Genomic DNA, 21424 nt, shown 5'->3' with positions numbered 1-21424 from the left:
GAGCAAGTATAACTTCAATACACAATGACCACGCGGTGGGATGAAGGGGATACAGGCAAGAAGAGAGTGTCATGAAAAAACCCAAACCAACCAACAAATCCAAAATATCATTATGGTGTCCACATCTGTGTGTAAGTGAGCTGTCTCCCCGGAGCGCAGGGCAGGAGCGCGGCCGGACGGGCTGCCGGGGCAGGGCGCGGAGCCCACTGCGGAGCCGCAGAGCCGCGCTCCCAGCTGCCGCCAGCGCTCGCCTCCTCTGGCGAATTACAAAGGATGAGGGCGTTAGGATAAAAATAACAAATAAAACCTAGAATTAAAAGCAAACAGCAAAAAAACCCCAACACACCCAAAGGCGCAAATTGACCAGCGTCCCTCCAAATTCCTTACGCCACAAGGTCTTCCCAGAGAGCATTCAAAGGGGCAAAACTTGGCTCCCGCCGTCGGGAGGGGCGGGCAGCGCAGGGGCTGCGATGCGATGGCCGGAGCCGCCTCCCGTCGCTAAGCGACCCGCGGGGCCGCGCCGCGCACTCACCGCTCCGCGCCGCTCCATCCCCATGGCACTGCGCGGCTCGGCTCAGTCCGGCCGCCGGTCCGGGGCCGTCCCTCCCTCCTCGCCGGGAGGCTGCGTTGCCGCCGCCGCCGCGATCTGGGTCACCCGGTGAAGGTGAGGAGGGGGAGGAGGAGGAGGCGGCGGAGGAAGGCGGGTGGCGGTACCGCCTACTGGCGAGCGCGGGGGGAGGCTGCGGCGGGGCCCGAGCCCGCCCCGTGGGAAGGGGCCGAGGTCCGCGGGATGACGGGCGCGATGAGTCCCTGCGAACCGTCATCCCTCAGACCCCGGCCCAGGCTGCACGTCTCCCATGGTGACCTTCCCCCGTCCCAAATTAACGCAAGATTTCCGAGACCTTCGCTCTCATACTCTGCTAGCCGCTCAAAGCGTGCGCTGGAGGGGAGTCCAGACCCAAGGTCCTAAAACAGAAACATCTCTGAGGTACTAAGGGCCCGGCTAGCTATGGTAGCATCCAGCGAGTCAGGGGCCTGCCTTCCTAGCCCATCCCACCGGCCTGTCAAGGAGATCAGCATCTTGTCTTTTCCCCATTGGTAGATCCTGAAGGCTTTTGATTGTCAAAATATAAAGTCTACTAATCAGGATCACAGCCACACCAGTCTATTTACATGGTTCTCCCCTCCAGGAGAGCAATGACCACTGTCTGAAGCATCCATAGAACTATTTAAAGTTGTCCAGTGTAACTACTGCCGGTAGGCAAACAGTCAGTGTTTCTGTTCATCCTGACTGCTGCATGCATCTGTCCAGATGTCCCTTTAAGGCTGTAAGCAGGCTGTCAGGCCACACTGGCATCTCCATAATACCCAATCTTGGGTTTTGAGATGTCCTTTCAAAAAGTTAATTAACCTCTTTTTAAAGTGTTTTCTATACCTAACCTGAAAATAGCTTTCTGCATGTCTGTTAAAGGCACATGGTTTAATTTCTTCTGAATCTCCTTTTTTAGTCATTTTGAGCGTATAATCAACATTCAAGAAGACCAGTGAAAACACTAGGGTCACTCTTCATGTCTTATATTGGAACCAAAGCAGACTGCTGCTTAACCCTCCTCCTAGCTGGAACTAGGAAGTTCTACTTCCACTTCCTGACATCAGCATGCCTGATGCACCTGACTAGCAGATGCTGCATCTGCAGAGCTGATGAAATGGCAGGGATGGGTCCCAGCAGCCTCCACTGCAACCATGCTATCCATTAACAACTAAAGTCCAATGCTTAAAGGAACCCACTAAAACAAACAACTGTTTAGGTAGGAAAGGGCCTTTAAGACCATCAAGTCCAACCCTTAACCCAACACTGCCAAGTCCATCACTAAACCATGTCTCTCAGCACACTGAGAGAGCATGTCTCTCATCTACAGGCGTTTTAAATACCTCCAGTGATAGTGACTCCATTACTTCCCTGGGAATCTTTTTTCAGTGCTTGACAACTCTTTTAGGAAATAAATTTTTCATAATATCCAATCTAAACCTCCCCTGGTGCAACCCTATTTCTTCTCATCTGCAGCTAACTACCTCATGTCTCATTTGCCTCATGTTTTGCACATTGAAGTTTCAATCTTATTTCCATGTACCAATGCAACTAGAAAACTAGTTCCTCTGTCTCCTGCATTATAGTAGGTTTTTTGTGATTATTATATCTTGATGAATCCCTTCTCACTCACACATAGATCTGTGCTCTAAATTCAGCACTTTTCAGGGGCTTCAGGAGCAGAGTTCAGTTATGGTTCCAAAAATGTTATGCTTCTTTGGGAGACAATTCATTCACAGTTATGCAAGATGCATCATGAGCATGAAAAGCCAGATCATAGTACATAGCCTGACCTTCCTAAATTCTATACTTGTGTCCACAAATGTGAATTAATTTAAAATGTGACCTGGAAAGGCTCATTGACTCTAGCCCCTTACTATTTTGGCAAATTTAGGTGATCCAGCCAACAGGTTTGGAGTCTTCAGATGGCCTCTGGCTCTCACTCTGAAGTCAGGTAGCAGTATACAGCTGTATCATTGTCATGGAGTGCCATTTCAGACTTCACTGGCTTTTTACAAGACTCTCCTTATCAAATTACAGTTTGATGTACCCACTCATTTAATACCTTGGACTGGAATTTACCAAGGTTACTCCTATGTTACCAAGGTTACAAGGATGCCTCCTATGTTCAGCATCATTGTTTGCATGAAAAGTTAAAGCAAATCAGCATTTTAAAGCTAACAGGGGTCTGGGGTTAAAAGCCTCAAGCTCTTTCAATTATAAGCAGCTACAGAAGGAAAGTAAAGCCTAGTACAATGTTCTAACAGCATAGTTATTTTTAATTTATGGTAAATGAGAGAAACTGTACATGACAGCAGAAATATAGCCTGTACAGTAGCAGTGAAAAATATATTAGAAAAAACAGATACAGGACCCCACTAGTTGAGCAATTGTCACACTTTTCCAGCAGTAGCTTATATAGCCTGCTGTGTTTAATAAAAACCAGCAAGGTCACCTACATGATTAATTTAGCATTGGAAAGAAGGTGGCAGAAGCAACAACAAGAAAAAGCCAGATAGCAGCATACCTCACTGAAATATTGGTGAAAAAATGAAATGCTCGAGTCCCTCATTATTTTGGACAGAAGCTCTTGTTCTTGCACAATTTACTGATAAAGACAAGACCAACACAAACTACAGTGCTGTGCCCTTGTAAAGAATCTAATGTGTTTTGGCACCATCCAGTGTCTTTCTCAGAAGGTGTACCATCCAAGCATTATTAAATGCACCCTAAGGAGTTACAATTTAGTTATTGCTTTTATAGAATTATTTAGTGTTCTTTTTAACAAATAATATTTTTAATTTTGTGATAACACAGTTAGCAGCAGAAGTACTTTGGCTACACTTGTATTCTTTTACTTAGAACAGAAAAGAGAAAGAATGTATTTTAGCTAACAATCCCAGTACTCCCAGAATACTCTTTTAAAAGTTATAGTAAAGAAAAATAAGGATAAAAACAACCTCTCCTATTTACATAAAGAACTTTCTTACCTCAGTTTTCAAAGCCCCTACTCCCAATGATCCATGTGTTTGAGCTTTATTCAGGATGACATTGCCTCCTTTCAGCATAAATTAAAACCTTCTCAAATTGCTTTCAATCTTCCTCACCTGCCCTGGGCCTCACCTGCCTTTTGTCAGCTGGGCACTATCAGGGTGGGATAAACCACACCCTTGTCTTTAATTTGTCAGCAGTTTTCCTGAGACCTAGGCATCAGATGAAAGTTTTTAATTTTTATTTCTTCTTTCTCTATTAACACAAGCATGATCTAAGAGACCATAGTATATTAGGCAACTAGTGGCAGTGCTGTGCATTTAAAGAAAATTGCTGTAAGAGAAGCATGCTGTTATAGTGATGATACTTGCGGTATCAAAGGAGCAATAGTGGATTAAGTACTGCCAGACCAGCTGCTGTGTTTCTATATTACTTTGAGTTGATCAAACTTGCTTACTTGAGGGGAAAAGCTTTACATTAAAAAGGCTATACCCTTCTCCTAGTAGTCTCACCTACTGAAACACAGGAAGTCTGATTTCAGTTTAAAAGCCGTTTGTTCTCACTCCATAGGAAAAAGCATCTCACCTCTTAACATTTGGAAACTCATATGTTTCTATGAAGCTGTATGGGATCTTTGTGTCAGACCTCCATTAATGTCCAAACACTGGTATGTGATCAGATGGAGTCTGACAAAAAAATACTGTAAGTCTGATGATAACTACACCTTTTGTTCACAGAAGAATAAAGCTCAGATCACCTTAGGTGTAGGATGTCATCAAGCAAACGTCCAGCTATGTCTTCTGGGAGGTGTTATATGGTCCAGGTGAAACGGATGCTCAGGTAAAGGTGCAGATGAGAGAATATTTATCTAAGCACAGCTTTTACTGCACACATGGAGCATTTACTGTACGAGGACAGGCTGAGAGAGTTGAGCCCTTCAGTCTGGAGGAGGCTCTAGGGAGACCTTGCAGCAGCCTTGCAGTTCATAAAAGTGCCTACAGGAAACATGGGGAGGGCCTCTTTGTCAGGGAGTGTAGTGGTATGATGGAAGGCAATGGTTTTAAAACTCAAAGAGAGTAGACTTAGATTAGATATTAGGAAGAAGACACTGGAACATGTTGCACAGAGAAATTTTGGATGCCTTATCCCTGGAAATGTTGAAGGTCAGGCTGGATGAGGCTTTGAGCAACCTGGTCTACTGGAAGGAGTCCCTGCCCATGGCAGGGGGATTGGAACTCAGTAATCTTTAAAGTTCCTTCCAATTTAAACCATTCTATGATTCTATACATTTGAGGCATAAGTTACTTGCTGAAAAAAAAAAAAACCCTTCAGTAGCCATTATTGTAGGGGAAGGATCTGGAGTCTTGGAAACTGCCAGTGGGAGTGGGAATCAGTGAGAGGTATATTAACTATAGTGAGCTCTGTAGTGAAAGGTGTTAATATTAAATCAATTCCCAGCTGCTAGACTGTACTACACAAGCAGCTGGACAGGTGCTGCCAACACAGTTCTTACTCCTATATCAGTATAGCCAGAACTTTCTATCTACCCAGAGCTTTATCATTTACTTCTAAGAAACGAAAAATTATATAAAAGGCTTGGAAATGGACCCTCCTGGGGACCCATGAGAATCTAGAAACAAAGTGCTAAACATCTATAGATTTGCTTATATGTAAGAATTATCACACTTTTGGAGCCTTTCATGAGAATACTTGTGCTAGCATGAGTCAGCTTCTCTGTTCTATGTTTGATACTGCTCAACTTACACAGAAGCCATTTGATTTTATTTTATATAATCATATATATACATGCTGAGGTTTACTGGGTGGAATCTGGGCTTTGTAGTTCATTCCTCCCCATTCCAAGCCGCACTCAGGTAGCGAGCATGATCCTGAATTATATCATGCAGTCAGGGATTCCCATTTGGTCTTCAGGCACATCCAAGTAAGTGCTGATTCCATTCCTAGGCCAGTGTCCTGTGTAACTGATATGTGTATGTCGACTTCCCTGCAGGTATCTGCCCCCTCAAATACATTCCTACAGTTGAGTTGCACAACACTACAGAAATCTGTTACAAAGAACCTGTGGTGAAGAGAAGAATGGGGTGACACAATGTATTTCCAATCTCTAACTTGTATAATTTTGTTTGCTTAGGAAATCTGGTTCTTCAAATTAAAAACTATTTATTTGCTATGTCTGAGTATCTATTTCAAGTTATCACAATGATTTAATAAGTGTCAGCACCCTACTTGGAAATAGTGAACAACTGACAATTCTCTGTGCCTAGCTCAGGACAAGTGTCAAATACAGATTTGTCCTGAGGTGGTGCATCACATGGCTCTTGTGCTGATATAGCAACCAAAGTTGCACAGAACCTTTCTGATCATTTCTTAAACCTCTCTCCTAGTTATTTTGTTCATTTACAGTGCCACACTTTGTTTCACTCATATTCCTTTGACTGAAGATGCTGTAAAGTTTAACATGGGTGACAATAACAAAAGCATGCAGATGGTGATAACATGAGAGATGAAGTGTGTCAGACTTACTCATACAGCCTTTAGAGAGATGACAGCTAAGTGAAGCAGCCAGTATGCTCATTTAGTTTACTCATCTCTTCAAACAAAAAAATTTGCCAGAAAGGACTTTGCCTTTGTATGAATTAAGATAAATTAACGTTGGAATGTTTTAATTTAAATCATTCTGTTTCTATATAGAAAGAGTAAAATAAAGTGATGTAGACATGAATTTAAAATACTATATGCTAACTACTCCTGCTTTTTTACCTTAATAAAAGTCAATAAACTTCAATATACTGATTAACATCAGACTATATCTTAATCTTCACTAAGATCTGTACCAACCATATTATACCCATGTGAAAAAGAAAGTTTGGCATTTGTAATAGAGAATTTATTTGAAACCAACTTTGAACAAGGGGAAAAAAAAGTGATGTGATCATTTTTTTTCTCTATTCTTTTCTTTTCTTCTCTGCCATTAACCACATCCATACTCTGAATGTATCTGCTACATTTCATTCAAGGAGTACAAAGTGCTACACAAACAATGATTCATGAAGATTCACAATCCTTGACAAGTTGGGTAAATATTTATGTAAATGTCATACAGATTGGGAAACTGTGTCACAGAGACTAGTGTTTGTAAAAAAAATTCCACTGTTTGTCCACATATTTATTTAATTTTTTAGCCTATTTGGTTGAAAAACTTCCAACTTCTGTTTTTCTGATGTGAGTATGTGCACAGACCCAGAAAAGTCAATGAAAACTGGATTACAAGAGCAGCACCTGGGGCGACCCAAGAAACTGACCATGTTTTTGTGTAGAAAATTTTAGCTTAGGGTTGCACAGCTATTCTTCTTCCAAAGAAGGTGAATCTATTGCCTGAGCAACAGCTAATGAGACCTTCTGAGATGATGCCTGAAATGAGCTGAAAGGATATAGTCCCAGTCTAAGGAATACATTGCAATGACCTCTCCAGTTTCACTGGAGGTACCAAGGTCCTAAGTTGTGAGGGAAATGTAATATTTAGCTCTTTGTATAGAAACAATACTACATCTTTAAAAATTAACTTTGCAGATTGTGTCTGGGCTGTCAGCACGTCATCCTTAAAAACGGATAGACTGATGAAGTAGACAAATTCACTATCTGATATGCCAAGATTTCCTTTATGATACATGTATGTTCTGAAGGATAGCTGTGAAAAATCATGATTCCCAAGGCTCTGCAGGAAAGCAGACTGTCTACCTAGTGTAGTTATCAGGGAGGATCCCTGAATAGAGTCGCATCACTTTCTGAGTGCCTACCAAATCCTAATTGCTTGTGACAGAACTGGGTTTTGCTGGGTTTGGGTAACATTTTGACTGTAGGGCCAGAAGAGAATAATCTCATTCAATCAGTAATTGAAAAAAAAAACCCAAAAATTTCTGTCTCTTCCTGGAAAACAGGCAAAAAGAGCAAGTAGAGAATGTAAAGTACGTGCAGGCTTTGAAGAAGAAATGATAATTTTCAGCTGTTGTGCCAGAGAAAACAGAAAACATGTTGTTTGAATCTTTCTTACAACATTGCTTTCAAGGCTAACTAAACCATGTGATGATGAGTTTTTGAATTTGGAAGGAAGTCAGTATTTTGTATGGTTCTTTCAGTATTTCATATTACTGTTCTGACACGCTGGGAAGTGTACTAGACTGGCACAAGAAGATCCTCCCTAGGCTTTGTCTGAATGGCAGAGGAAGGGTCACCTGAGCAGTGAAAGCAGCAGTTACTGTTCAGCAGAGAATGATCATCTCTTCTTCAAAGACTGCATGGCTTTAAAAAGATTTAAAGCCCCAAGTCTCCAAGATTGCCTATGGTCAGAAAGAATTTAGAAAGTCAAAAGTGAGGGCAAAATAATTATCTGCAATGATTGATTTGCTAAGGAGTGGTGCATGTAGGACTTTAAAAGCTGGGGATCATTCACTGAGAGGTTTTATGTGAGCAGAAGAGGCTGTCAGAAGCGGCATTGGGAGCTTTTAGTTGATCTTCATGGATATTATCCTTTTTCAGTAATTGTGCCAAGGGAATTTTGATCTCTTCGATTCTTCCTTAATCAAACGAGGAAATTCTCTGTTGACATCTGTGTGCATGTGCTGCAGGAACATTGCAATAGCTGGAGCTTTGAGCTGGCAGTGCTGATAATGAAAGGTCTTCAGACTTGCAGCACACACATCATAATTACAATAATTTCTATCTTCTGCCTGAAATTCACAGGAATTTTCTGAAGACTCTCTAGGAAGGGATCAAAGTTTTTCTGTTTATCAAAGCTTATAGAACTGTGCTCCTAGTTCCAGTGTGATATTAATGGTGACCCAAAAAAACAGGGACATCTTTATTGTGCATCTTACAACAGCATTTAAAACTGTTCCTTCCTCACTTTGATAACACAGGCTTGCAATTCATTAATGCAATCTCATGGCAGGGCAGAAGTGCTCAATTTAGCTAACCTCTGCCCCATCCTAAACATTCATTGACCAGTTTGGTTCTCTGGATGACAAAATCTACAGAACTGAAATCTCCCTGCTTAGAAAAAGCTGTGTCATCATGCATCAAACTATATAACAGTTGTGCTACACAGGAGGATGGTACCTTGTAACAGTGGAAGCTGGACCTGCCAGCAATAGTGCATCTGTGTCACAAAACCAGTGTTGCCAAATCTTACCATTTTATCATGAGATTTATGCTATTTAACATATTTCTTAAAGTTCCAGTACTCTGAGCCTAGAGATTTCAGGAAAAAATCAGCTTTTATTAAAGCAAAAAGACTTGGATGTATGAACAGGGTCTAGCCTAAAGCTTAGAAAACAGAAAGCATACTGATACTACTTGATGATTTAAATCTCTTAAGAATAAAAGATTGTTATTTACTGGTATTTGATTTCATCAGGGCCCAGATTTCTCATGTGTCTTTTTGGTCTTATGCAATTGCTAAAAAATGGTTAAAGTAATTTTTTGGCTGTTTTTCTTTTTTTTATAAGGAAACATGAAATCTGTCATTGAACAGCACAAATGCAGACTCAAAATGACATGCAGCACAGAGACAGCTTTGCTATCTTCCTGAAAAATATCAGCCTTTGGCATCGCGGAGGTTTGCTATGGAGAAATTTGCTATTGCAAGCAGCAGCGGTAGCACATTATGAGTTTAGGTCAACAGATATTTTTCAAAGTCCTTAACTATTACATGAGTGCTATCCTAAAAAAGTTCACCTTGTATCTCATAGTGTACTAGGGTACTCCTCTACGGTGCTAGTCATCTGTGGTTTTGAGCTGGATTTTGTGCAAAGAGGCTTCTTCTGTAACAAACTGCTATCCTGAGACATATCCTATTTGTCATGATCCTTAAACTGCAGTTTCTTAAATCAAGAGATTTGATACAGCAAATTCTACTATCTTCCTGTGATTTTAATTGGGTTTGAAAGTAATAGAAATCCAGTCTGATCACATTAGGCTAAAGCACAGCTTGGCTTACTTTGACATAAAAGGGAGTAAGATTGCCTTTCCACATATGGACCAGCAATCTCTAGTTCATTAAAGGAAAAAGAATTGTTTGCGTATTGCCAGACAAAGTGAATTGCCTTGACTTTCCCTGGGAATGTGGGAAAGATAAAATAGGTAACCGTATAGTGAGTATTGTAATTTGTTCCTGGGAAAAGTCATCAGCATTTTATTTCTCACCCAGGAATACACAGGAGGATGACATTCTGCTTTACAAGACATGTTTCCTGATTGTCAAAGGAAAAAAAAGACCCAGAGACAACATTTTCTGATATAAACATTTTTTTTCTTACAAAAAACTTAATTTCAAACTAGAATATTTTCTGAATTTTAAACAAAAAAATATTATCATTACAAAAGCCAGATTTATGGGTTTTTTTAAGGAATATTGAGATTTCTGCTAAAGCACCTTTAATGAGATTATATTAATATTAAATGTAAATATATTTGAATCCCCACTTCTGTCAACTATTTTGTGGGCTAGTGAGGGATAATGTTAACTGTATAGAGATGTAGTTTTATTTGTGGTAAATAAGCACTGTGGCATCTGTAGAACAAGTCTGTGCCCATGTTATCTAGTATGTGCTTCAGGGCTTAAATTATAAAGGGCATAATTGTTCTAGTTTGACCAAAATAAGTTTTTATTAAAAACTGCATGACCAGTCTTTAAATGTTCTCCTTTTAATTGGTCAAATTTTCATATGTGAAACTGTTGTTCATAGAAGTAAAATCTTGATGTACTTACAGAAAAAATGTTATTGCAACATGCACTGCAAGTTCTAATCATACAGAGATATTCCAAGAAAAAAAATGCACAGTAAGTTTGTTCCCCTCCAGAAGGCAATTTTTCAAAATAATAATAAAGGAGAATAAACCCAAGTGATGACTGGTGAACACAGGGCCAAGCAGCTGCCAGAACCTTGTGGTTTGTGCTCTGAAATCTAACATTCCATTAAGCCTACGTTCTACTTCTTATCTACCAACAATGCATCCCAGTGAACTAAACCACACATGGATGGCCAGGTAGAAGAATGGAGAGCCCACACAACCAGGGCATTGAACTGAAACTTGGGTACTTGACAGCAACAACTTTTGGGCAGCTATTTTCCACTTGTTAGAACAAATTGGTAATGAATTACAAACCAATTTCATTAGGATCATCCTTTCAGTAGCTTTCAGGTTTGGTGGTTTCCAGGGCTGAGCGCCTCAGAGAATATTTTAACGGAGACAGCAGCTGTTGATGTTGCCTGGTTGTTCTTTCCCTCTATTCATTCTGGCTTACAAAAAGACCAGATGGTGCTAATGCTTAGTGTTCACAAAGGTTAACAAGCTCCCTGCTATACTCCTACTAGTAGGCAGTTAATATTCACACTTTACATATGAGAAAACTTAAGCAAAAGATCTGTGCTATCATAATAGCTTACTACTCACTGTGTGGGTCAAAGATCGAGAGTGATGTAACGCACCACACTGTGGTGGAAGGACAGAAGTGGAATCACCCTTCTGACTAAATATTACCTTGAAATGCTGGTGGACATCAGCCTCACATCCTCAGTGTGCCTGTACCTCCTCCACGTGGGAAAGCTGTGTCTCTGATAGAGGACAGGCTATGTGGTCCAAGAGAAAGGGTTTCTGTCTGGGTTTTTTTTGTTTATTTGTTTGTTGCTTTGGGTTTTTTTTTGGTGGGTTTTTTTTGTGTGTATGTGTTTTTTTTTTTCTTCTGGGTAAGCACAGGATGGGTAGGCTCCTCCAGAGTGTGGATCTGGGATAAGGTTGAGAAGCTGGCTGCTGACTAGAGATTTACAGGCTTATCAGTCACCTTACATACCACCCTTAATTGATCCTGAGAAACGTTAAGTATCATCTCACTCGATGAAGGAGAGGAAATTGGTGTGGGGCAAGGGATAATGCTTAATTGCAGAGAGGGTTCAAACACGTCTGTTCTATTGCGGACTCAGAGGAAGATTGTATTGATGTGAAGGAGGATGACAAACAGCTGGTTGTACTTGGAGAGAAAAGGTGGCAAAGAGGGACATCAGGCAAGCAAAGCTGAGCAGCACTGCGTGAGCAGGTATACAGACATGGAACATTAAGTGCGTGGCCAAGGCAGAGAGCTGAAGAGGGCCACTTCCATTCCATTCTCTCGCTAGGCTGGCAGCTTCTCCTCAGGCTGCGAGCACAGACCCCGGAGTCCCGCTGGTAAGGGCCTCCCTCCTTCCCGTGGCTGCACGCCCTGGGGAAAATCCCGCACTCCTCATTAGGAAAACGTGTCCAGACAGTACCGACCGGCTGCGTTCCTTCACCGCACGTTACAAGAACTCCGCGCCGGCCTCGCTAAACACCCACAGCCGCCTGTAGGCCCAGCAGCTCAGCCGCAGCCGCCTGGGGCGGGCCGGAGGCGGGGCGCTGCCATGACGGCACGGCACGGCACGGCGGGGCGGGCGCACTGCCCCAACATGGCGGCCTCCAGCCAGGTAACGCGCGGCGCGGTCCAGCTCGGCTCGGGGCTGCAGCGCCCACCGCGCTCGGCTCCCTCTGGGGAGGGAGAGCTGCGGGGTTCCGGGGATGGAGCTGGCGGTCGCCGCGGGCTCCAGTCTATGTGTGCGGGCAGCTGAGCCCGTGGAGGTCTGGTCCCGGCCCTGTCAGGGAGAAGTGATGTGAGGGGGTTTAGGGGGAAGTTAACTGCCGCGTCTGCCTCGCAGCCTTTCCCTCCCCGCTGTATTTACTCGGGGCAGAACAGCATACACGCAGACCCGTTGTTATTCCTGTTATCCGTATTATTTTTAACGACGGCCTAGAGCCGGTGAATTTGATGTGTGTCGATGGTAGTTTAAGTGCGGCTGTCACTGGTAGGGATGGATGAGGACAGCCCCAGGAATGTACTGGCGCCTTCGGGCCTACCTCACCAGTGCTGGAACTCTTAAATCGCTCTGTCAGGCCTCTTGAATGTCTTTGTCCAGGAGTTCTGATGTCTCTGTGTATGCAGCGTGAATATACATTTATGTTCCTGCGTCTGCGGCACAAAAGACCAAACTGAATAATAGACCGCTAAACTTCATAAGTGAGCAAGGTGCTCCCTCTGTTGAGAGTTGCCGTTTAGTTCCACTCCAGTAATGATGCACTTTCAGAAGTGGCTACTTCTGCAAATAAGGTTCCACTGTTGCATTAACGTTTACATTAATTTCTGTAATAATTCCTGGCCAGTTGTGTGACTTGCTGTAACCTGAGTTAGCATTGCAAGGGGAGACTGTTTCAGGAGCTGTATTTTTGTAATACTTGTGGAAAGAGAACAGTAAGGAACAGTCCACTGCTGCAGGTTTTTTCTTCTGTAGTCATGTTGGGCTTTGTAAAAGGAGTGTGGGATGTTACAAATAGTGTTTTCCGTTTCTATACAGTTGAATGTGATTGCTTAACTCAGATTTCAAGGTAGACTCTGGGTTTCTGTACCTGCAGAATTGAGCCTGGGGTAGTGATGCAACAAACAAGACAGAGTTTAGGCTCAGCTCAAAGAGTCTAAGGGAAGGTTCTGCTGTCTCAGCAATGCAAGTAGTGCTGTTTGAGATGCCGTTAGGGACTGGAGTCAGCTGGGTAGTGCTGGCAAGCATGACACAGCATGTAGGGAGTATCTTCAGCTTCTTGAGTAGCAGGTGAAAGGCCAGGCAGCCTTTCGCAGTACATTTCTGCCCGTTTTCAATGTTCAGGCAACTGGGTCACACCTCATCCGTCCCTTGTTCTGTTGTTCAATTCAGAGGTTATGAAAGTAGTTTTTAAACTTCAGTTTCTGTGCTAGTCTGTAAAATGTTGGGCAATGACTTCTTGGCTTTTGTCTGGAGAATGTGGGAGTTTGTGATGACCTGACCCGACTAAAGGCCTGACTAAACTCAAAGCTGCTCTCCCCAGAGATTGGATGGAGTCTCGTAGCATACAGGGTTGTAGGTGTTATGAAAGAGGCTTGAGGAGACTTGCAGTTGGATATCCTTATCCTCTGTCTGGGTCTGTCCTACAGAAGCTGCATGACAGTAGTCTTGTCTGGTGTGGCTGATGGTATGTAGCCTCCACACTTTTCCATTTTAGCCAGATTTGCATGATTTCAAAGAGAACACATACCATATTTTCAGTCTTTCTGTAACTCTTCCTCACCGAAAGATGAGGAAGAGTTACTTCCCATACTTTCCTGGGAAGCAGTTTGTCCCCTTCCTCAGTTTAGCTGTGTGTGGCAAATGAAGTTGGGCAGGCCAAGCCTTTGGGACCAAATTTCTGAATCAAACAGTTTTGTCATGGTAGACTTGCTGAATGAGCCTTGAATCCTGGTAAGAGTAACCTATTAGATGCACTTAGTGGAGTCTACTTGTTGTAAACTTTATGCCTTTTTTCTTGAGACTTTTTTTTCCCTTTTTGTACCTTCGCTTACATTTATCTGTTGTTGGTGTATTTGTGTCTCACTGAGCTTTTGTCCAAGCATGTCTGAGATGTCTTCATCATTATTTAACTAATGAAGGTTAAGAGGAACGTTGCTGTCTGTGTATTTAACCATATTTGTAGCTTAAGTGAAGAATCCTCAATAAGAAATCTATTTTGAACTATTTGTTTTTAGAAGCAAGTGCAGTTTTGTCAAAGAATAAGCTATAGCCTGTGCAGGTCTGCCATCAACAAGGGAAAAGTGGCAAGAGATTCAGGAAGGGGAGGGAGAAAATCAGATTATAAAATATGCAAAGAGCCCTTAGTGAGCACAGTTTCTTTGAAGGGAAATGGGAGACAATTGCTAACAAATCTGTAATAAAAAGTTGTATAGAAACGTTCTATAACCCATTGATCTTTTCTGCCTCTACACTTTGTTTCTGAAGTCACATGAAATATTTATTTCAGCAGTCTCTTCTTTTTTTCTGAAACTGCCCTGTTGGAGTTGTGTCACTTGTGACATTTCCTTCTTGTACATTTTGCCTTAATTGCATGTTAGCATGTTTATCACAGAATCACAGATTGGTAGGGGTTGGAAGGGACCTCTAGAGATCATCTAGTCCAACCCCCCTGCTAAAGCAGGTTCATTTTGATCAGGTCACACAGGAACATGTCTAGGTGGGTTTTGAAAACCTAAAGGAGACTCCACAACCTCCCTGGGCAGCCTGTTCCAGAGCTCCCTCACCCTCACAGGAAAGTAGTTTTTCCTTATGCTTAAGTGGAACTTCTTGTGTTCCAACTTTTGTCCATTACCCCTTGTCCTATCTCTTGAAACAACAGAAAAAAGCGTTGCCCCGTCCTCTTGACAAACACCTTTTACATACTTGTAAATATTAATGATTTCTCCCCTGCAGTCTCCTCTTCTCCAGGCTGAACAGCTCCAGTTCCCGCAGCCTTTCCTCATAAGGAAGATGCTCCAGTCCCCTTATCTTAGTGGCCCTGCACTGGACTCTCTCCAGAAGCTCTGTCCAGTTCTTGAGCTGTGGAATCCAGAACTGGACACAGTACTCCAGATGAGGCCTTACCAGGGGCAGAGTAGAGGGGGAGAATATGTTTGAATTACGTCTGAGTAAGAGACTAGGAACTAGCAAGCGCATAATGGTGGTGGGATGGATCTTGGTGCTGAATATTTTTTATTTGCTTTTTAGTCAGACTCAGATGTAAATGTGATCTTTGTGGTCAAGATATGTGTAAAAATTTTACTTAATAATGCTGTTTGCCCAAAATATCAGTGTTCAGACTCTTGCAGCCATGTATGCATCATCTGAAACTTGACAGCAAGCATCTGAAACTTTTTTAGGATTGAATTGTTGGAGCCTGCCATTCCAGTAACTTAATAGGTTTGCTTGAAATTTGTGTTGCCAGTTCTTTTTCTTTGACAAGGGTTTTAATTCATTTGAGATTGCTGTAAAATTGGACTTTGCAGTGGGAGAGCAGGGGCAGGAGGAAGAACAAACATGGTAAGGAGTGGCAAAAGACCAAATCTTCCTCAGCAGCATTTATTCTGCTCCTTTTTAAAGGATTAGAGTCTATTATTTCCATGGGGTGCTTTTGTCATTCTGATTTCCTTTAAAGATTTTTCTCTTTTGGTGTAGTTAATAGTTGTGCATGTTGATGTTGGTAATGCTGCAGCAGTCACAGTACACAGCTCCTACACAACTCTTAATATTTTTGTAACAATTTTACTAGCACATTTGCATTTGTTTAAAAGAAAGTATTTGCCAAGGCATTCAATACAAAGCTACATCAAATGCTAATATGGAATGCTTTTTTTCTTTTACAATTTTCTGAGGTTGCGTCATCATATTTTCATGACTGCGTCTGCAGTTCAAGTTTTGGGGAGCACTTCTGCAGTCTTGCAAGGCAGAAGACGTGCAAGTGGATGACTTGACTGTTGGAGCAGTTGACACATTTAAATAAGTAAACGTAGTGGTGATTAGCATAGGTGTTTTGTTTTGTTTTTCAAAAAACAGAAACAAAACCATTTTTTGAGGTGAAGGTGAGATGGAAGGATTGTTGTCAGATCAATGATAATGAATGGAAAAGGACAGACAACTGCACTTGGATTGTCCAGCTGTACTCTGATGAGGATTTTTGGAAAACGGAGAAGAAACTCCTAATATATAGTCAAGGGATTATGCTGTAGGGAGAGAAAAAGAGAAAGGCAAAGTCCAGCCATGTCAATATATGGGAGCTTTGTCATAGTCTTACGTGAGATCTGCACTCTTCCACTGGGTTCTGAAGAAGTGGGAGGAGAGAAAGGGAAAGGAAGCAGTGTCAGAGGGATACAGAACAGGACTGTATAATCTCAGTATAGCAGTAGACCAGAAGAGGCAAAAAATGCATCAAAACCTGGAGAATGCCAGTGACTCTTACATAACTCACTAGTAGGTAAATGCTGTGTTGCCACTAAATTAAATGTTTAATATATGTAGGCAGCTTTCTGTTCCTTCTTATGACAGGAATATGATTTCTGTGAGGTTTGGCCATGGGAGGTGGGCTACAATGAGGTGTGGAGCACCCTGGTTGCTAGTTCTTGGGCATCTAAGTATTGAACACATTTTTCTGTTCCCAAAAAAAAGGTCAGTTTTTGCCAGATGTCATATTCACTTGAAAGTGACCATTAGAAAAAAAAGGAGTCCAATGGAAACAACTCATCTCCAACTCAAGCATTTGATGCAACAGGAATAAATAGGACACTAAACCAATACAAATCTCATGGCAATTCCACATATGTTTTTTTATCTTCTGCTCTAGAGAGAGAGTAGAGAGAAGGAAATGAGCTGAAACACCTGTATGAAAACAAGAGGTACAAGCAGGTTAAAAACTGGAAATTTATGTATTGATACTGTGAATAAATGAATGAAGAGGAAAAGAAAAACTGGAAAATGAAACCTAACATCATGGGAATCCTCTTAATGAGAGTTCAATAACAGAAATTCAGAGATGTAGAAGCTGTGCTACTGACTGAGGAAGAACCTACTTTGCAGACTCAGTTTTGTCAGCCTCAAATAATTAATAAAATATGGAATTACCTGAAGTGCTATTACAATCCTAGAGATAAGAGATGAGGAAGACATCTCTCTAGAGCAGACTGAAGTACTTAATTTTGAAATCAAGACACTTATTATATGTTGTTACTTCTGCTTCTCAGATTGCCAGCATAGAAGCCAAGACCAGCGAAGATGATTTGAAAGTCCATAAAATGAAGAAGAAGGTATTGAGGAAGCAGGTCAGAGCTCAGCATACACTGATGAGACATGAGGGCATTGAGTGTATCTCCCATGCCACACAGGTAACCAGTAGTTCTGATTTTGATGGTAATGTGAAAGTACTACTAATCAGTGTTTTATTCTCACATATGCTTTGTCTAAAATGCAGTTCTCCAAAATGCACTTCATGAGATTGAGAGCTTTCTGTGATTCCAAAGCAGAACTGTACTTCAGCAGTTTAAAGTCTGAGAGACTTTGATGGCCTTTGGATAAGATTTTGATTTTTTTAAAAATCTTAAACAGTAGTTCCTTGGATTGAGGAAGAAGAGGAAATGTTACTTTGTTGGAGTAGATAAACTTGTCTTCCCTGTGGGATTTTCCTCCTTTGGCTTTTTCTTTCCTATATACTTCCCTATCAAGTATTGTTTTTCATCTAAACTCCTTGTTAAAAGCATATTTATCTTGGAAATCTTTCCTGCATTGTCTTCTTCACCTGAATTGATTTAGGCTGTGGTTCTGTGGGAGCTGAACTTATTGACTGATTTATAGCTGTTGAAAAAGGGAAAACTTCATCTTCTTTGCACAAAAGGGGACAAAATAGGAGGGAATTCTACTTTCTCATGATGCTCAATGAACTTTACCACTATGAACTTTATTCCTTAACCTATCAGAAAGCTACTAGACTTTTTGATTTGTAGTTTTCTGCAACCATAAAGAGTTACAGCAGATCAGAGGGTGATTAGCAGATACTGATACTGCAAAAAGTGACAGGAAGTTGCAGACAGAAAGGGAAGAAATTAGAAAGTTTATAATTTCCCTGTCAGTTGTGGGGAGATATTAGTGGCTTGAAGCGCTGTAGAGCTGTATCGTTTACTCTAGCCGTGTTCATCCTAACACTGCAAATTCCTTCCATTCCAATATGGAAACAATGGTTAGATCTTGATACCTTTTTAATAACTAAATTGGGCTTAGTCTTCACTTGGATTTCACACCAAATGGACATATTCTAAGATGACATCGCAATACGGCATATATTGTAAGCTCTTTGGAGCTTTCTAGTGTTGCTCGGAAATGTATCTGTAATCCAGGACTAGTTCTCCTCAACACTGCTTCATATCCCAAATTATCCATCTAATCTATCCAAAGAGTAATTTTGAGGTCCAGCAAGAAGCAAGATCCTCACTGAGGACAGGACATTTGACTAAGTGAAGTATCATAATCATACTAAGTGAAGTATCAAAATCATAGTGATAAACCCCCGTCAAGAATCATAGAATGGTAGGGTTGGAAGGGACCTTTAGAGATCACGTAGTCCAACCCCCCTGCAGAAGCAGGTTCATCTAGATCAGGTTGCATAGGAACATGTCCAGGTGGTTCTTGAAGACTTCCAAGGAACAAGACTCCACAACCGCTCTGACCAGCCTGTTCCCCTGCTCTGTCACTCTCACGGTGAAATAGTTTTTTCTTATGTTTAAATGGAACTTTTTGTGTTCCAGCTTCATCCCATTACCCCTTGTTCTGTTGCTAGCTACTATAGAAAAGAGGGATGTCCCAACCTTCTGACACCCACCCTTTAGATATTTATAAATGTTAAGAAGATCTCCCCTCAATCTCCTCTTCTCCAGATAAAACAGCCCCAGTTCCCACAGCCTTTCCTCATAAGGAAGATGTTCCAGTCCCCTGATCATCTTGGTGGCCCTGCACTGGACTCTCTCCAGAAGTTCTCTATCCCTCTTGAGCTGAGGAGCCCAGAACTGGACACAGGACTCCAGATGAGGCCTCATCAGGGCAGAGTAGAGGGGGAGCAGAACCTCCCTTGACCTGCTGGCCACACTCTGCTTGATGCATCCCAGAATGCCATTGGCCTTCTTGGCCATGAGGGCTCATTGCTGGCTCATGGCTAGTTTATTATCAACCAGCACTCCCAGGTCTCTCTCTGCAGAGCTGCTCTCCAGCAGGTCAATCCCCAGCCTGTACTGGTGCATGGGGTCGTTGCTTCCCAAATGCAGGACTCTGCACTTGTCCTTGTTGAACCTCATGGGACTTCCAGGCTTTGTGCCAGTGTCTGATTATATTGAAATTGCTCAGTCAGGAGATCTGCTGTGCATGCTGCTGTTGGATAGTGATGGTCTTTGTAACTGAAGTGCCTACAGTATGTGAAAACGTTGGTTTGTGTCTCTACATCTCTTCTGCACACATGGGCCTTTCCCTTATTAACATTCTAGAAAATACCAATAATTAATAAGTCATTCACATTTGAAAAATGTGATCAGTAATGCACAGGCTGGTGCACTCCAAATCACCAGTGTTAACAGCCATCACAACAGGCGTAATCATTGTGGTACTTACTTTGTGATTTTTTATTTTTTTTTTTAAATAATCCTTCTCTTTATTTTTAAACTTAATTTTCTGTCTTTTAGAGAAGTGAAATGCTCTCATTTGGAACAAGTGAACACTTTACCAGCTGCCTTAAGAAAAAGTGGTAGAACATTTAGAGATTTTTAAGGAAAAGATTGAAAGCTTTCTGGAAAGGTATTATGTGGAGACAATCTGAATAAATTGTTGCTAGCTCTTTGGAGTCACCGAAGTTAAATTGAAGCTTTAAAAGTACATCATCATTTGGCCTTAAAAAGGCCCTTAAACTTCTTTCAACCACCATGATGAGAATGAATGTTTAATTATGGTATATAGCTATTTAGATGTCAAAAGAACTTGTTAATTTATTTTGAAAAGGCCTATGTATTTTCTAAGGCTATTTATTGAAAAATGTTGTTCTTTCTGGCAAACCAGCAACAATTCTCCCCAAGTGTGTACTCCTTGATAATTCTGGACATAAATCACTATGGAAGTGTAAAATTAAGGATTAGGTATTATGCATGAAGTGATCTGTGTTAACTAACAAGGGGACATAAATCCCTTTTGTTTATAAATACAGGAGAGAGACTTTTTAGATAAGGATGCTGGAGCACAACTAGGTGCTCTGTTTCAGCATCCTCTAGAGTCTTTTTTGGTCAACCTGATGTACAGGGGACATGAGGTGGGACTGGCAATATCTTGGCAAAGTTGGGAAACTTTCTTTAAAAAAATTAAAATCACAGTCTTCAAAGGTTTTTCTACTGTTAGTGGCAACAGGTCTCTGGAAAAATTCCATATTTGGAACCTTCAAAATTATGTGTGGCAGTGTCACTATTTTGCCTGAAGTGTACTTGATACATGCATGTTGATTTGAAGCTTTAGTGCTCTTGTAACAGGAACTGCATGCATTAATTGAGGAGATATCTCTGACAGAGGTGGCAGGCCTTTCTGCTAGAGTATGTGCTGGGCAAACAAAGGTTGCCTTAGCCTCATACACCAAGCTCATTGAGACATCCATATCTTGTGTGGAATACATAAGAGTACTCATAGGCTTATTTTTTCTTTATGGAGCTGCTCTCTTGGTAGATATTAATTTAAAATGTAATCACTAATTCTCTGTTCTTAAAAATTCCTCTTCATTTAGAACCTGGTTATTGCCAATGCTGGCCTTGGTAATGAGATGAGTAGACACCAACTACTCAGAATAGTAGAAGAATATGGATTGGTGGAAATGCTTTTAATGCCACCGAATAAACCATATTCATTTGTGAAATACGGGACAAGAGAAGAAGCCAAGAAAGCATTTGATGCCCTTAATGGAAAAGAAGTAACACTGGAAGATGTTGACCACAACATAATTCTATATGTTAATTTTGTGGAAAAAGGTATAATTTCTCTTCTCTCCTACAGATCCAACTTCTTGCATGCTACTTTCTTTTGCTTTTACTTCCTTGGTTGTAGATCTAGCTAAAAGCACACTAGTCTTTGTATGCAGACACAGAAAATGAAAGCGAGAATCTAAGATTCAGTACAAAATCTTTGCTCCTTGTATTTCATGATCATATACTCAGCATACTCTAATCTGAACTCATTTACTTGGAGGCAGAAGGAAAAAGGATTTAAGTAGTTACCAAACTGTTCAATACTGTGCATGAAGGAGATTAAGGAACTAAATTGGAACCCAGGAGATCTGTGGGCAGTTAATTGAATTTCTTGTGTGACCTTGATCTTGCAATCTCTCTCTGCTCAAAGAAGGAAAATAGGCACAAAAAGATTT

The 21424-nt window shown here is 41.4% G+C and overlaps 1 protein-coding gene across 2 annotated transcripts in view; it reads left to right on the top strand.

The window, feature by feature from the left end:
- Nucleotides 1–12021: 12021 nt before the first annotated feature.
- ALKBH8 (alkB homolog 8, tRNA methyltransferase) overlaps nucleotides 12022–21424 on the top strand; it is a 51558-nt gene continuing 42155 nt past the window's right edge. For both annotated transcript variants that reach the window (XM_061991947.1, XM_061991938.1), the window contains exons 1-3: nucleotides 12022–12096; nucleotides 17235–17375; nucleotides 20792–21032. In XM_061991947.1, the coding sequence (XP_061847931.1) occupies nucleotides 12034–12096; nucleotides 17235–17375; nucleotides 20792–21032 (445 nt within the window). In that variant the 5' untranslated portion in view covers nucleotides 12022–12033. The remainder of the gene's footprint in view (nucleotides 12097–17234; nucleotides 17376–20791; nucleotides 21033–21424) is intronic.

This window comes from Colius striatus, chromosome 1 (genome assembly GCF_028858725.1).
Source record: "Colius striatus isolate bColStr4 chromosome 1, bColStr4.1.hap1, whole genome shotgun sequence".
NCBI lineage: Eukaryota > Metazoa > Chordata > Aves > Coliiformes > Coliidae > Colius > Colius striatus.
This window is presented reverse-complemented; position numbering and strand designations above follow the sequence as displayed.